Here is a 16,884-nt window from a genome sequence, read left to right as displayed (position 1 = left end):
AGCTGCCCCAGGGGGTAGAAGATCACATGACCGTCTCTCTACTCTCGTGGATCCCGAGTTAGGACATATCGGACACTGCTGAAGCTGGTGCCCTCCTTGACCACAATAGGGATAGAGCCCCAGCTGTTTCCGTCTACGTCGTTCAGCCACAGGGAGGAGTGTGACCCCTACCTCCATGGGTTCAGAATCTGATACAGAGTGGTCACTGAGGGAGGGAAAGAACTGACGAGGGTACCGATGCTCCCAATGTAGGTTGTCCAGACAGATGGCCATCGCAATGAGTACGTCCAAGGAGAGGTTGTCTTCTTGACATGCCAGTTCCGTCTGGACCTCCTCGCGCAGTCCTCCTCTGAATAGTGTACAGAGCACTGGCTCATTCCATTCGCTGGCTGCTGCTACAGTCCGGAAGGTGAGCGCGTACTCTGCAGCGGTCTGGTCATCCTGACATAGTTGGAATAGGCGCTCACCCCTCTCTCTGCCCTCTGGTGGATGATCGAAGATACCTCTGAACAGAGCCATGAACCCTTTATACGAATCCAGCTCCTCCTCTCCTCGACATTCGTAGCCCACTCCAACGCCTGCCCAGTCAGCAGAGAAATAACTGTGGCATCCTTGGACCTTTCAGTGGTTGGGGTTCCCATCTGTGGCGCAAAATAAAGGGAGCACTGGAATAGGGAGCCACTGCATTTAGATGGGGTTCCGTTATATCTATCTGGGAAGGACAGAAGGGCATCGCTGACCTGGGCGGACTGTTACATGGACTGGTGTGCTGGGTCGACTGGTGGCAGAGTATCCTCCACTAATTGAAGGCAACGCCTCTCTGGTATGTTTGAGACATTGAAGACTGAAGCACATCACATGGTCGTGGTGTTGACGAAGTAGGTTTCCCTGTTCATCAACCATCTGGGAGATGTCCTGATTTCCTGCTGCTTCCATTTGTTGAGGCAGTATTCTGTATCGTAGACGCTGGTAGTCGGGAAGCAAGTGCAGGTGGTGAGTTTAATAATAAACAGAACATGGCACAATACAAGAAACAAGAGTAGCTTACAGACATGAAACACATAGTCAATACTGCCTGGGGAATGAACCTAAGGGAGTGCCAGATAAAGGGGAGGTAATGAGTGAGGTAATGGAATCCAGGTGTTCCTCATGATGAAGCGCAGGTATGCGTAATGATTGATGCCAGGTGTGCGTAATGATGGTTGCCAGGACCGGTGGTTAGTAAACCAGTGATGTTGAGTGCCGGAGGGGAGGAATGGGTGTAGACGTGACACCAGGCCACTCTTGAACGTCTGAAACCAGATAGAAAGTATGTAGAAATGATAATGGAAATACAAGTTTTCAAATAACTGACCTTTTTTTCTGGCCCACATATTGCTTTTGCAAAACAAATCGGTCCGAAAAAATTCTCTGCATCCCTTCACTTAATTCTGAGATCCCAATGTGGCCCTCGAGCCTAATTTATTGCCCACCCCTGGTTTAGAGGAACTATTTATATTGATGTGACATTTATTTCTCACCCTCCCTTTCCTGCTCTTACTTCCTGTTCCTTCATCCATTACCCCCCCGTCTCTCCACTTTTTCCCAAATCTACTTTCCTACTCTGATTACTCCCCCTCTTCCTCCTGATTGCTCACTCCCTGTCTCCCCCTTCCTTCCCTCCATTTGTTTCAGATATTCCTGATCAATCTGAAACGTCGTCTGGACAGGAGACATCGGATGTTGAGCACAATGGCCTCTCTGGGTCTGCAGGCCACCATCACTGACGCAGTGGACGGCAAGTAGGTCTCTCTCACACACGCACACACACGCACACACACACACACACACACACACACACACGCACACGCACGCACACACACAAGATTGCATAGCTGCATGGGACACTATGGTTTAAATGAGTTCTCTGTTCATCGATCACAATCCCTCTCTTTCTCTCTCTCACTCTCCTTCTCTCTCTCTCAGGGCTCTGAACTCTTCTCAGCTGCAGGCGTTGGGTATAGAGATGATTCCAGGTTATAAGGACCCGTACTCTGGCCGTGTTTTAACCAGAGGAGAGATAGGCTGCTTCCTCAGCCACCACTCCACCTGGGTACAGGTACGCTGAACTAACCATACTATCCTTACGATAGATGGATGGATGCAGATCCCCTAGCGCTCAGTGGTTGTGTCCTCTTGCGGATTTGTAACCTCAGACCTATTCTCTGTGCTGTTGTCAGATGGCGGAGCGTGGTCTTTCCAAGGTGCTGGTGCTGGAGGATGACGTGCGCTTTGAGCCCAGGTTTAAGAGGCGAATGATGACCATCATAGAGGAAGTAGAGAAGGCCCAGCTGGACTGGGATCTCATGTAAGAAATAAGTCTACAAGTAGCATTGTTATGATGTGTAATTCTAAATGTTGGGCTTATGTTTAATTCATTCCATCTATCGTTCTCTCTCTCTCCTGCAGCTATGTTGGGCGCAAGCGTATGCAGGTGCGCCAGCCGGAGCGTTCGGTGGAAGGGGTTAATAACCTGGTGGAGGCTGACTACTCTTATTGGACGCTGGGCTATGCCCTGTCAGCGCAGGGGGCCAGGAAGCTGCTGGCTGCTCAGGCCTTCAGCAAGATGCTACCTGTCGATGAGTTCTTCCCTGTCATGTTCAACAAACACCCCAAGTAAGTGACTGGCTGACTGCACTGACACAGATGGGGACAGATAGGGGGTCAGACAGGGGGACGGACAGACAGGGAACGGACAGGAGAACCGACGGGGACAGACAGAGGGACAGGGAAGTGTATAGTAAGACTGCTAGAGACAGAAAGACAAACAGACTCGTATTGAGATACCATCTGCATGAAGGACAGACTTATTTTAGCATCTACATTTATAACAGCATTTACATTGTATGCAGAGGAGTGCAGAAACAAACACGGAGAGGATGCAGACAGTTACAGTCAAAGTCAGACAGACAAACACAGAGACTAGAAACAGACTAGACGACCAATCAGAACAAAAATGAAGTGTGACACACAATAAAGCATACATAGGCAAAAATACGTGTGTCTATATAGCCTCCATATAGACTCTATGGTATGGTGAGTGCTGTTTTAGAGGTACACCAGCATGTCCCCGTCTTCCTCTTCTTTCTCCCTCACTCATTCTCTTCAACACCTTTCCCCACGCCATCTCTCTCTTGCCTCCTCATTTTCTCTTCCTCTCTCTCGCTCTCTATTAATCTCTGTCTCCCCCTCTCTCTCTTGTATGGAGTGGGTCCCTTTCCCATAGGCCATGGAAAGTTCCCAGGGATCAATGGGTAAGGTGTCCCTCGTAGGACACACAATGGTTCCCTATCTGTCTGCTTCCTCCTGGGGAAATCCTGCTCTACCCCTCTCTCCCCCTCTTAGCCCCATCTCTGTCTCTGACACCCTTCCCTCTGCCTCTCCTTGCTCCCCTGCCCCCTTTTTCCCTCACTCTTCCTACTCCTCTTTGCATTTTCCCCTCTGTCCTCCCCTCTCTTCCCGTCTCTCTTCCTCTCCCTCTCTCTTTCCCTCACTCTGGCTCTCGGAGGAATGTGGGTCCGGAATGGTTATTCCTGCTACTGGTGAGAGGGACAGGATTCCCATTGATCCAGAGCTGAGCATGGGGGTGGGGAGAGATGGACAGGGAGAGACTGTGTGTGTGTGTGTGTGTGTGTGTGTGTGTGTGTGTGTGTGTGTGTGTGTGTGTGTGTGTGTGTCTGTGTGTGTGTCTGTGTGTGAAATAAATTCAATTAATTAAAATCTACTTTTATTTGTCACATGCTTCGTAAACAGGGCCCATCCCAACGATGTAGAGAGAAAAATATATAAAAAATAATAACACAACGAATAAATACACAATGAGTAATGAATGATAACTTGGCTATATACACAAGGTACCAGTACAGAGTCGATGTGCAGTGGTATGAGGTAATTGAGGTAGCTATGTACTATACATATAGGTAGGGGTAAAGTGATTAGGCAACAGGATAGATAATAAACCGTAGCAGCAGCGTATGTGATGAATCAAAAGGGTCATCACATATGTCAATGCAGATAGTCCGGGTAGCAATTTGGTTAACTTATGTCTTGGGGATAGAAGCTGTTCAGAGTCCTGTTGGTTCCAGACTTGGTGCATCGGTACCGCTTGCTGTGAGGTAGCAGAGAGAACAGTCTGTGTCTTGGGTGTCTGGAGTCTTTGACAATTGCTAGGGCCTTCCTCTGACATCGCCTGATATAGAGGTCCTGAATGGCAGGGAGTTAGGCCCCAGTGATGTACTGGACCGTATGCACTACCCTCTGTAGCGCCTTGCGGTCGGATGCCAAGCAGTTGCCATACCAAGTGGTGATGCAGCCAGTCAAGATGCTCTTAATGGTGCAGCTAATTAATCTCTCAGCGCTACTGACCTCTCTATAGGGTGTGTGTGTGTGTATCCGTCTGTGTGTCTGCGTATCCGTGTGCGTGCGTGTCTGAGTGTGAGTATGAATTACTATGTAAATACAGACCACAGCGTGTGTTTGTGTGTGTGTGAGAGAGAGCACAGGAGAGGGAAAGAGAAGGAGTGCTATGTAAACACACAGTCAGCAATGTGTGTAGTTGGTAAACGTAGGTTGTGTAATATGTGTGGGAAATTTCAATATGTGAGTATCTGAGAGCGAGAAAGAGAGAGCTAAGTCTGGAGAGAGTGAATGAGTGTGAAAGTGGGTTAGGGATGCCCTGCAGTTTCTCCTCTCCTCTGCCTGCTCTGTGCTGATGCTGGGAGAATTAAACACTCAGACTAAGTCTCTCTCAGGGTTCACCTCCCTGAGGAGAAATTCAGGCATTAGGTTACACTCTCCTTGAGTGCTGACACTCAAATGGCCACAGGGGGGGCTGACCTCCACCAGCTGACCTCTGGCTGACAGGGGGGGGCTGACCTCCACCAGCTGACCTCTGGTTGACAGGGGGGGCTGAGCTCCACCAGCTGACCTCTGGCTGACAGGGGGGGCTGACCTCCACCAGCTGACCCCTGGCTGACAGGGGGGGCTGACCTCCACCAGCTGACCTCTGGCTGACAGGGGGGGCTGACCTCCACCAGCTGACCTCTGGCTGACAGGGGGGGGCTGACCTCCACCAGCTGACCTCTGGCTGACAGGGGGGCTGACCTCCACCAGCTGACCTCTGGCTGACAGGGGGGGGCTGACCTCCACCAGCTGACCTCTGGCTGACAGGGGGGGGCTGACCTCCACCAGCTGACCTCTGGCTGACAGGGGGGGCTGACCTCCACTAGCTGACCTCTGGCTGACAGGGGGGCTGACCTCCACCAGCTGACCTCTGGCTGACAGGGGGGGGGCTGACCTCCACCAGCTGACCTCTGGCTGACAGGGGGGGCTGACCTCCACCAGCTGACCTCTGGCTGACAGGGGGGGCTGACCTCCACCAGCTGACCTCTGGCTGACAGGGGGGGCTGACCTCCACCAGCTGACCTCTGGCTGACAGGGGGGGGCTGACCTCCACCAGCTGACCTCTGGCTGACAGGGCCTGACTGATTGAAGTGGACGTGTCACTTCTCTCCCCTCTCTGCACCCCTGCCATTTTTTACCTTTATTTAATCAGGTAGGCCAGTTGAGAACAAGTTCTAATTTACAACTGCGACCTGGCCAAGATAACGCAAAGCAGTGCGACACAAACAACAACACAGTTACACATGAAATAAACAAACATACAGTCAATAATATAATAGAAAAAAAGTCTATATACAGTGTGTGCAAATGAGGTAGGATAAGGGAGGTAAGGCAATAAATAGGCCATAGTGGCAAAATAATTACAATATAGCAATTAAACACTGGAGTGATAGATGTGCAGAAGATGAGTGTACAAGTAGAGATACTTGGGTGCAAAGGAGCAAAATAAATAACAGTATGGGGATGAGGTAGTTGGATGGGCTATTTACAGATGGGCTGTGTACAGCTGCAGCGATCGGTAAGCTGCTCTGACAGCTGATGCTTAACATTAGTGAGGGAGATATAAGTCTCCAACTTCAGTGATTTTTGCAATTCGTTCCAGTCATTGGCAGCATAGAACTGGAAGGAAAGGCGGCCAAAGAGGTGTTGGCTTTGGGAGTGACCAGTGAGCTGGTCACAGTGAGTGACCAGTGGGCTGGTGTTGCTATGGTGACCAGTGAGCTGAGACAAGGCGGAGCTATACCTAGCAAAGGCTTATAGATGACCTGGAGCCAGTGGGTTTGGCGACGAATATGAAGCGAGGACCAGCTAACAGGAGCATACAGGTCGCAGTGGTGGGTAGTATATGGGGCTTTGGTGACAAAACAGATGGCACTGTGATAGACTGCATCCAAATTTCTGAGTAGAGTGTTGGAGGCTAATTTGTAAATTACATCGCCAAAGTCGAGGATCGGTAGGATAGTCAGTTTTACGAGGGTGTGTTTGACATCAGGAGTGAAGGAGGCTTTGTTGCGAAATAGGAAGTTGATTCTAGATTTAACTTTGGATTGGAGATGCTTAATGTGAGTCTGGAAGGAGATTTTACAGTCTAGCCAGACACCTAGGTATTTATAGTTGTCCACATATTCTAAGTCAGAACCGTCCAGAGTAGTGATGCTAGTCGGGCGGGCAGGTGCGGGCAGCGATCGGTTGAAGAGCATGCATTTCGTTTTACTAGCATTTAAGAGCAGTTGGAGGCCACGGAAGGAGTGTTGTATGGTGTTGAAGCTCGTTTGGAGGTTAGTTAACACAGTGTCCAAAGAAGGGCCAGATGTATACAGAATGGTGCCGTCTGTGTAGAGGTGGATCAAATAATGACCCTCAGCATTGATGTTTACAGAGAAAAGAGTCGGCCCGAGAATTGAACTCTGTGGCCCCCACATAGAGACTGCCAGAGGTCCGGACAACAGGCCCTCCGATTTGACACACTGAACTCTATCTGAGAAGTAGTTAGTTAACCAGGCGAGGCAGTCATTTGAGAAACCAAGGCTGTTGAGTCTGCCGATAAGAATACGGTGATTGACAGAGTCGAAAGCCTTGGCCAGGTCGATGAAGATGGCTGCACAGTATTGTCTTTTATCGATGGCAGTTATGATATCGTTTAGGACCTTGAGTGTGGCTGAGGTGCACCCGTGACCAGCTCGGAAACCAGATTGCATAGCGGAGAAGGTACGGTGGGATTTGAAATGGTTGGTGATCTGTTTGTTCACTTGGCTTTTGAAGACTTTAGAAAGGCAGGGCAGGATGGAAATAGGTCTGTAACAGTTTGGGTCTAGAGTTTCTCCCCCTTTGAAGAGGGGGATGACCGCGGCCGCTATCCAATCTTTAGGAATCTCAGATGATAGGAAATAGAGGTTGAACAGACTAGTAATAGGGGTTGCAACAATGGCGGTGGATAATTTTAGGAAGAGAGGGTCCAGATTGTCTAGCCCAGCTGATTTGTAGGGATCCAGATTTTGCAGCTCTTTCAGACTTCTGGATTTGGGTGAAGGAGAAGCGGGGGGGTGCTTGGGGGGTGCAGAGCTGTTGGCCAGGTTTGGGGTAGCCAGGTGGAAAGCATGGCCAGCAGTAGAGAAATGCTTATTGAAATTCTCGATTATCGTAGATTGATCGGTGGTGACAGTGTTTCCTAGCCTCAGTGCAGTGGGCAGCTGGGAGGAGGTACTCATATTCTCCAGCTGGGAGGAGGTACTCATATTCATATTCTCTTTGGGACACTTTACAGTGTCCCAAAACTTTTTGGAATTAGTGCTGCAGGATGAAAATGTATGTTTGAAAAAGCTAGCCTTTGCTTTCCTGTATGACTGTGTGTATTGGTTCCTGACTTCCCTGAAAAGTTGCATATCGCGGGACTATTCGAAGCTAGTGCAGTATGCCGCAGGGTGTTCTTGTGCTGGTCAAGGGCAGTCAGGTCTGGAGTGAACCAAGGGCTATGTCTGTTCTTAGTTCTATATTTTAATGATGACATGTTAAAGTGTCTTTTCAAGATACTGGAATACTCCGTCTATTACTCTGTGTCTCTGCCAGCTTCCATGATTAAATTTGACCAGGTGGTGCTGAATTACCATATATGAGCCTCTCCTTTCTGTGCCCCTGTATCATTCTGCATGGTGCACGAAATGCACTTTGATGACAGATGACTATTTCTTCCTCCCTCCTTCTATGTGTGATACTCTCTGATGTGTCAATGAACCCTCCTCTCTTTCCCCTTCTCTCCGTCAGTTCCGACTTCATGTCTCACTTTGAGCCTCGGGACCTGAAGGCCTTCTCTGTGGAGCCCCTCCTCCTGTACCCCACCCACTACACGGGCGAGCCGGGCTACGTGAGTGACACGGAGACCTCCACTATCTGGGACGATGAGGCCACCGCCACCGACTGGGACCGCCTGCACCAGCATGCCAGGAAGACAGAGCAGCAAGGCCGCATCCACACCGTGGCTCAGAACAGTGTGACGGGAGACTCACCTCCGCCTGCCGCCCGCTCCACACGAGATGAACTCTGAGAAGGAAGAGAGAGAGACTTGTAGACGTGCTTTTGCACAAACACACACACACACACACACACACACACACACACACACACACACACACACACACACACACACACACACACACACACACACACACACATCCACACACACACCCATCCAACTGGATACACAGTCAACTACTCTGCTCAGTGCTTTTTCTCATTGGCTATCTGCTGTCTACTAGCATATTAGCAGGCTGAGATGTGAACCCCATTGGATACCTGGTGAAGGGCGGAGTGGTCTGTGCACTGAGGAAGTGGGCCCAGGACCTCAGATGTATTTATTCCCCATGCGCTCTACGGTCTGACACACACACACACACACACACACACACACACACACACACACACACACACACACACACACACACACACACACACACAGTCAGAGAGACCTTGAAGAGGCTCAAGAGAGAAGGACTGGTGGGACCTGAACACCCACAACATGCAGGGACGATGTGAGAGAGAGACAGAGACTGGACAACCTGAGACTGCAACATGTGGAAGACAGATATTGCTGTTTGCAGTACAGAGATAAAACTCACAAACCAATGTTTATTGTATTGTTAAAAAAGGATGATTTTTGTAATTTAAAAATAACATGTGGTTTATGGGCAGCCCAGGGAATAAAGGAATCTTACAGCTGTCTGAAATGACGTTGTGTGTGTGTGCGCTTGTGTGCATGCAGGCTGGTGTTTGTGTTTTTCCATGATCGCAAGTATACCCAGGAGGGCTGTCAGTTGCTATGATGTCAGATCACTGTCACTACCAGACACACTCAACACATGTACATACACACTCATACACACATGCAAGAGCACACACACACACTGTCACAATCATTTGCCATTTGATTCTTTGTAAGAAGCAGGTCAGGACAGAGATGATGGAGGACAGTGTTCCCCTGAGACAGTCAGCCTGTGAACCTGTAGATACTGTTGTAGCAGATAGCAGACTGGCCCTGTTACACACAGATCAGACTACACTCATCTGGCTCTGAGCTGAACCTGGCCTTTCATATAACTGCAATGGTGGTGCTACAAATCTGTGTTTTCATTCACTCTGCAGTTTGTTTGTTTGATTTGGCCATATCTCCTGCTATCATCTCTGTTATGGTTACAGGGTTTGAAACGACTACGGTGTAAGGATTTGGCCGTGTATTGCTGTTATTTCAATTGTATCACTAACCTAAACTACTGCACTGTTCCCACGACCTTGTCATGTCAACCTTACTGTCTGTAGCATAGACACAGCTTTGGTCGACGGCAACATTTCACTCAAGAACACGATTCATGTTCAGTAAATCCCATTTAGTTGGTGGCCACAGTTTTTCGGGCCCTAGTCATAGTCAAAGCATGTGCACTGTATGCATGTACAGGTAGACACTCAGCTCAGTATTCAGTACACTATGTTCTATCCCACGGTGTGCACCATGGTCTGGTTATAGGAAATTCCTCTCTGGGTTTTACTGTTCCTGTCCGTAGAATCAGTCATTGAGGCTCAGACCTGCATGGGGAACAGAGGAAGGGAGAGAGAGAGAAGAGGAGAAACTGTCCAGAACGGAGGATTTTACGAGACACATGAGTTCCATAAAGAGACAGGCAGGTTGGATATGGAGAAGTCTGCCTCTGAGCCCTGAATACCTCTACTGCTGGACAGGAGGATGATAAGGAGGAGGCCACAGTAACCATATCAGAACCACACCTCTAACCATACACGAACAGTTGCTAGTTATTATGAGAGCCCAGTGTGGTGTTTGTTTGCCTGAGTGATTTAACTAACTGCGAAAATACCTGTGAACATGTTGATATTCTGTCTGTCTGTGTTGAAATTGTCCCTGAGTCTCAACCTCCTTCTGTTGAAATAGAAAGAGAGGCAATGTCGCCACCTGCTGGTCATGAGCAGGTGTTGAATTTGGAATTCAGAGGTGGAGGAGGAGCCCCATTTGACAGGTTAGAGTTAGGGTTGAGCCATGTTGACTGTTACCTGCCATGTCTCTCCACACTTTCCTCTTGTCCTATGTCCACACCCTGGCTCAACCCTTACCCTAACCCTGGTTTATTTAAGCAATAAGGCCAGAGGAGGTGTAGCATATGGCCAATATACAACGGCTAAGGGCTGTTCTTATGGATACCTGGATACCAGCTGTTAGCTGTGGTATATTGCCTATATACCACAAACATCCGAGGTGCCTTATTGCTATTATTAACTGGTTACCAATGTAATTAGAGCAGTAACAACATTTTTTTGTCATACCCATGGTATACCATCTGATATACCACGTCTTTCAGCCAATCAGCATTCAAGGCTGGAAACACCCAGTTTATAATGTACTTTTGATCCTACTTTTTATCTGGTTGTGAGTGATAATGCAAATTCCATTGATTAGAGTTATTACCTGAACGCAAAGGACAACCAGCCAGGGGATACCGATGGTACAGAAGGGGAATGTCTGACTAAATCAACAACGGCTTGGCTCATTTAGTAGGAGTCCCCTTTTCATTCAATGACCAATGACAATAGAGTACAAGGTTGTAATTCTGTTTATTAAAATACTTTGGTTCACTCTCAAGCTGTAGTAATAAAGTACTGTCAGGCAGCACATGTGAAGATACTCACCCCAAAGACACAGGAACACAGGCATACATACACATACACGCAGATAGACGGCCACAGAGGACGTAAGATAGAGAGGTGCAGAGCGGCACTGCAGCTGTTAGTGTGAGTCAGTAGTTCAGCACTGCAGCTGTTAGTGTGAGTCAGTAGTTCAGCACTGCAGCTGTTAGTGTAAGTCAGTAGTTCAGAACTGCAGCTGTTAGTGTGAGTCAGTAGTTCAGCACTTTAGCTGTTAGTGTGAGTCAGTAGTTTAGCACTGCAGCTGTTAGTGTGAGTCAGTAGTTCAGCACTGCAGCTGTTAGTGTGAGTCAGTAGTTCAGCACTGCAGCTGTTAGTGTGAGTCAGTAGTTCAGCACTGCAGCTGTTAGTGTAAGTCAGTAGTTCAGCACTGCAGCTGTTAGTGTGAGTCAGTAGTTCAACACTGCAGCTGTTAGTGTAAGTCAGTAGTTCAGCACTGCAGCTGTTAGTGTGAGTCAGTAGTTCAACACTGCAGCTGTTAGTGTAAGTCAGTAGTTCAGCACTGCAGCTGTTAGTGTGAGTCAGTAGTTCAGCACTGCAGCTGTTAGTGTAAGTCAGTAGTTCAGCACTGCAGCTGTTAGTGTGAGTCAGTAGTTCAGCACTGCAGCTGTTAGTGTGAGTCAGTAGTTCAGCACTGCAGCTGTTAGTGTAAGTCAGTAGTTCAGCACTGCAGCTGTTAGTGTGAGTCAGTAGTTCAGCACTGCAGCTGTTAGTGTGAGTCAGTAGTTCAGCACTGCAGCTGTTAGTGTGAGTCAGTAGTTCAGCACTGCAGCTGTTAGTGTGAGTCAGTAGTTCAACACTGCAGCTGTTATTGTGAGTCAGTAGTTCAGCACTGCAGCTGTTAGTGTGAGTCAGTAGTTCAGCACTGCAGATGTTAGTGTGAGTCAGTAGTTCAGCACTGCAGCTGTTAGTGTGAGTCAGTAGTTCAGCACTGCAGCTGTTAGTGTGAGTCAGTAGTTCAGCACTGCAGCTGTTAGTGTGAGTCAGTAGTTCAGCACTGCAGCTGTTAGTGTGAGTCAGTAGTTCATCACTGCAGCTGTTAGTGTAAGTCAGTAGTTCAGCACTGCAGCTGTTAGTGTGAGTCAGTAGTTCAGCACTGCAGCTGTTAGTGTGAGTCAGTAGTTCAGCACTGCAGCTGTTAGTGTGAGTCAGTAGTTCAGCACTGCAGCTGTTAGTGTGAGTCAGTAGTTCAACACTGCAGCTGTTATTGTGAGTCAGTAGTTCAGCACTGCAGCTGTTAGTGTGAGTCAGTAGTTCAGCACTGCAGATGTTAGTGTGAGTCAGTAGTTCAGCACTGCAGCTGTTAGTGTGAGTCAGTAGTTCAGCACTGCAGCTGTTAGTGTGAGTCAGTAGTTCAGCACTGCAGCTGTTAGTGTGAGTCAGTAGTTCAGCACTGCAGCTGTTAGTGTGAGTCAGTAGTTCATCACTGCAGCTGTTAGTGTAAGTCAGTAGTTCAGCACTGCAGCTGTTAGTGTGAGTCAGTAGTTCAGCACTGCAGCTGTTAGTGTGAGTCAGTAGTTCAGCACTGCAGCTGTTAGTGTGAGTCAGTAGTTCAGCACTGCAGCTGTTAGTGTGAGTCAGTAGTTCAGCACTGCAGCTGTTAGTGTGAGTCAGTAGTTCAGCACTGCAGCTGTTAGTGTGAGTCAGTAGTTCAACACTGCAGCTGTTATTGTGAGTCAGTAGTTCAGCACTGCAGCTGTTAGTGTGAGTCAGTAGTTCAGCACTGCAGCTGTTAGTGTGAGTCAGTAGTTCAGCACTGCAGCTGTTAGTGTGAGTCAGTAGTTCAGCACTGCAGCTGTTAGTGTGAGTCAGTAGTTCAGCACTGCAGCTGTTAGTGTGAGTCAGTAGTTCATCACTGCAGCTGTTAGTGTAAGTCAGTAGTTCAGCACTGCAGCTGTTAGTGTGAGTCAGTAGTTCAGCACTGCAGCTGTTAGTGTGAGTCAGTAGTTCAGCACTGCAGCTGTTAGTGTGAGTCAGTAGTTCAGCACTGCAGCTGTTAGTGTGAGTCAGTAGTTCAGCACTGCAGCTGTTAGTGTGAGTCAGTAGTTCAGCACTGCAGCTGTTAGTGTGAGTCAGTAGTTCAGCACTGCAGCTGTTAGTGTGAGTCAGTAGTTCAGCACTGCAGCTGTTAGTGTGAGTCAGTAGTTCAACACTGCAGCTGTTATTGTGAGTCAGTAGTTCAGCACTGCAGCTGTTAGTGTGAGTCAGTAGTTCAGCACTGCAGCTGGAGAGGGAGCACGACGGGAGAGATAGTGTATGATTGCTGTACTGTGTGTTAGTGTGTACGTATGTGAGTGTGAAAGCAAGAGATAAAGCTGGGGCCGAGTGGTTCTGATTTGCTGCTGCTGGACAGAGGCATCGCGGAGATGAATGTGTCAAGCGACAGTAGACGACAGAACAGACACATGATGGAGTGCGAGAAAATGAAGAGAGCATATCTTTAAGAGATTTCCCTCCATCTTTCTCTCTCTCTTTCTGTCCTCCTCCTCTATGCAGCAGAGCAGGCGATGCTAGTGTCTCTCTAATGGAGGGATTCTGCACACGCACTCAGGTAAGAAATACTGCTGACCACACACACTGAGTTATTACCTTTCTCTGTGTATCTGTTCATTCCTATTTTGTTTAATATCACCACCAAATGACTTCATAGTTTAGTTTGGAGTGGGCAGGGTATGGTTGTAATGAGATCGGTAGATTTGAAATATTAATGTGTTCAGCTTTATAAATAATATGTTGGATGGGGAGTTGGAGAACTGGCCTGTCCGCTTTTCTACATACTTGAGCTGCATTTGTTTGTAGATATGTGAGGGTGTGTGCGCAGTATGCGTACATGTACAGTACTTCAGGGGGGTGCAGAGAGCGATAAAGCACACCTAACATCAGGTTGCTCAGATGAAGTCTGCAATGTTCATCAGTCCCAGTCTGTTCTGGCACATGCTTTCCCCTGCTTCTCCTCCCCTCTCTTCCTGTTCTCCTCGTTTCCCCCTTTCCACTTCTCTCTACTCTGTCACTTCCCTTCCTTTCTCTCTCTTTCTATTTGTTTGCCCTGTGCTGCACCCCACCCGCCCCTCTCTCTGTCTCTCTCTCTCTCTCTCTCTCTGTTTGTTTGTCCAGCTATAGGCTGCAGTGCTGAGCTAGGCTGGGTAGGGATGGGGCTGTGTAGTATTTTCCAGTGTGCTCCAGAACCCTGTGCCCCTCTGAGCATCAGACTCACGCACACATGCAGAGTCCTCCCACCTCTCACCCTCCTGTCCTCTAGCCTCTAGCGCAGTGCCAAAACAGGGTGCATCTACATGGGTAGGCAGACAGGTATTCAGGCAAGTACACACTCACAGCAAACACAAACAGAGTATACGGAGCACACAATGCAAAACACAGCCGGCATCAACTCCATTCATTATTGTTGGTTAAATATTATGCACATGACAGTTTCATTTTTGAGAATTGTGTTGTGACTCCCCTGCACTATTTTCTTCTGAATCTTCTTCCTCTTTTCGAGTCTCTGTGCTGGGACTGACTGACTGCTGTTCCCACTTCCTTCTCTACCTCCCACACTATCTCCACCAGCCGCCCAGACAGCCGCAGAGAGAGCAGGGGGGAGAAGAACCCAGAGGAAGAGGGAGGAGATTGGGGTTGACCCCTCCAAGGTGGAGGCATCCTGACATGTCTGACCACATTGATAGGGTGAAGATAGGCTGGGAGGGGGGCATGAACTACCCTAGGGTGGGGTGTGGAGATGCACATGGATGTGTTCAGGTGTGGGGGAGGGAGCAGGGTGAGCGCTTGGGGAGTGTGGGTTCTCTCCACAGGCTCTGTGTATGTCCTCAGTGGGAGGTCCAAAAAGGCAGGGCCTATGCCTGTAATAGCTGATATGTGAATTGCATTAACCCTGTCCGCCTCTACCCTCTCAGGCAGCAGGGGGAGCTGTAGGGCCGACGGTGGGACATCTCTAACAAAACACCTTAGCAGATGCCCCCAAGCAGCTCCAGAGATGGGGCTGAGGGTGAGTCGTGGCCAGAGGGCAGCCAGGCTGCGGAGGCCTGTTTGGTTGTCCAGACTGTGGGTCTGGCTGGGGGCTGTGTGGTAGAGCTGGGAGAAGAGCAGGTCCAGGCGCACCCAGGGATAGTGCAGCAAGAAGGAGATCAGGGTCTGGGAACACTCCTGGCACGGAGTGTAGTTACAGTACAGTATGATGTAGCTCACTTCCTCACATACTTCTAGTACTGAGGACAAGTAGCTGGGGAGGCACACACAAGAGCCTTGCAGTAAATGCATACAATATCGACATTGCTACACAGTTTGCATTGAGAGTATGAGTGACAAACTCTGACTCACCCCTGATGGTCAAACAGCAGGGGCTCAGGGTGTTGACCTTGTGCAAGACAGTTGCTAGCCTGGCCCCTCTGCACTAAGGTCCCACTGGGGTCCCATAGCTCATAGAACAGCAGCAGGGCCCTGGCTCCCGAGGGCCCCATGGGGAAGCCAAATGCTTCACAGAACTGGGAGTAAGACACGGCTGCCTCTGCTCCTGTCAGGATGTGTTGGGGGCACTGAGGGCAGTCAGGAGAGCTGGACGGTGCCTGATGGTCACTCATAACACTGACCTGCAGGGGGCAGTACACACAGACACAGTGAAAATCTTCCAGGTAAACAAGTGTTGTACACGGGAACATCATGTTCACCACTTTACCAAAATATATGCACAACTAAATGTGTGGGAACGGCAGGGCATATCTATTGCAGTGTGTCTGTTGAGAGACAAATTTATTCTATGTAAATAGTCATTGTTATTCACAGGAGGGAAAAAATATTTTTCTTTAAGATGTATTGAGCTGCTGAGAGTCATATAGCTGATTCTTATTATGTAAGATGTGATATTCTTGTGTAACGGGGTGAAATGACTCAGTTATGCCAGAGGAGAGGAGAGACTGGGCTCTTGACTCAGTTGATTCATGATGAGTAACAGCTTCACTGGAAGGAAAGTAGAGACGTCTCTACAGAGCAAACATGACCCCATTGGCCACATGTGGGTATTTGGTGGACAAGGTGGACACAGTCTAGCCCACATCAGCCCAAAACAGACCAGCCTACAACAGCCCAACACGGTCCACACCAGCCCAACACAGACCAGCCTACAACAGCCCAACACGGTCAACACCAGCCCAACACAGACCAGCCTACAACAGCCCAACACGGTCCACACCAGCCCAACACAGGCCAGCCCACGCCAAGCCCAACACAGGATAGCCCACATCAATCACATATCAGCCCAACACAGACTAACCCACACTAGCCCAACAGGGGCCAGACCACACTAAGCCCAGCACAAGCTAGCCACCACCAAGCCCAGCTAAAAGAGGGGGCTCAGTATAATATTTGGTGGTATGGTGTGCACACAGGCCTTTTTCTGCAACCGTTACTGAGAGTATTGTTCCAGTTTAAGTGTTCTGTTGTGTGGTGTCCAATTTTTTAAATCTTGTACACCAGGAATGATGAAGTCTTTAAAAAAAAGTGCTAGTGACATACAGTACCGGTCAAACGTTTGGACACACCTACTCATTCAAGAGTTTTTCTTTATTTGTACTATTTTCTACTTTGTAGAATAATAGTGAAGACACATTAGTGAAGACATCAAAACTATGAAATAACACATCATGTAGTAACCAAAAAGTGTTAAACAAAACAAAATATAGTTTATATTTGAGAAATCTTCAAAGTAGCCATCCTTTGCCTTGATGATAG

General features: G+C 48.6%; 3 protein-coding genes across 4 annotated transcripts in view; 2 read left to right on the top strand and 1 right to left on the bottom strand.

Moving 5' to 3' along the window:
- LOC129810701 (procollagen galactosyltransferase 2-like) overlaps positions 1-9,164 on the top strand; it is a 44,196-nt gene extending 35,032 nt beyond the window's left edge. For both annotated transcript variants that reach the window (XM_055861483.1, XM_055861482.1), the window contains exons 8-12: positions 1,675-1,781; positions 1,966-2,098; positions 2,220-2,347; positions 2,449-2,655; positions 8,203-9,164. In XM_055861483.1, the coding sequence (XP_055717458.1) occupies positions 1,675-1,781; positions 1,966-2,098; positions 2,220-2,347; positions 2,449-2,655; positions 8,203-8,482 (855 nt within the window). In that variant the 3' untranslated portion in view covers positions 8,483-9,164. The remainder of the gene's footprint in view (positions 1-1,674; positions 1,782-1,965; positions 2,099-2,219; positions 2,348-2,448; positions 2,656-8,202) is intronic.
- A 4,206-nt stretch (positions 9,165-13,370) lies between these two features.
- rgl1 (ral guanine nucleotide dissociation stimulator-like 1) overlaps positions 13,371-16,884 on the top strand; it is a 43,594-nt gene continuing 40,080 nt past the window's right edge. Inside the window, exon 1 of the mRNA XM_055861481.1 lies at positions 13,371-13,693. Within this exon, the coding sequence (XP_055717456.1) occupies positions 13,667-13,693 (27 nt within the window). The 5' untranslated portion in view covers positions 13,371-13,666. The remainder of the gene's footprint in view (positions 13,694-16,884) is intronic.
- Positions 14,174-15,757, bottom strand: LOC129869348 (putative C->U-editing enzyme APOBEC-4). The gene is made up of 2 exons (XM_055943680.1): positions 15,478-15,757; positions 14,174-15,379 (listed from the first exon to the last, which is right to left on the bottom strand). Exons 1-2 carry the CDS (start codon positions 15,735-15,737, stop codon positions 14,608-14,610), a joined length of 1,032 nt encoding a protein of 343 aa, XP_055799655.1. The 5' UTR covers positions 15,738-15,757; the 3' UTR covers positions 14,174-14,607.

Source organism: Salvelinus fontinalis, chromosome 14, assembly GCF_029448725.1.
Source record: "Salvelinus fontinalis isolate EN_2023a chromosome 14, ASM2944872v1, whole genome shotgun sequence".
NCBI classification, from domain to species: Eukaryota; Metazoa; Chordata; class Actinopteri; order Salmoniformes; family Salmonidae; genus Salvelinus; species Salvelinus fontinalis.
Note: the sequence above shows the minus strand (reverse complement) of the source record. Positions and strands in the feature narration are given on the sequence as shown.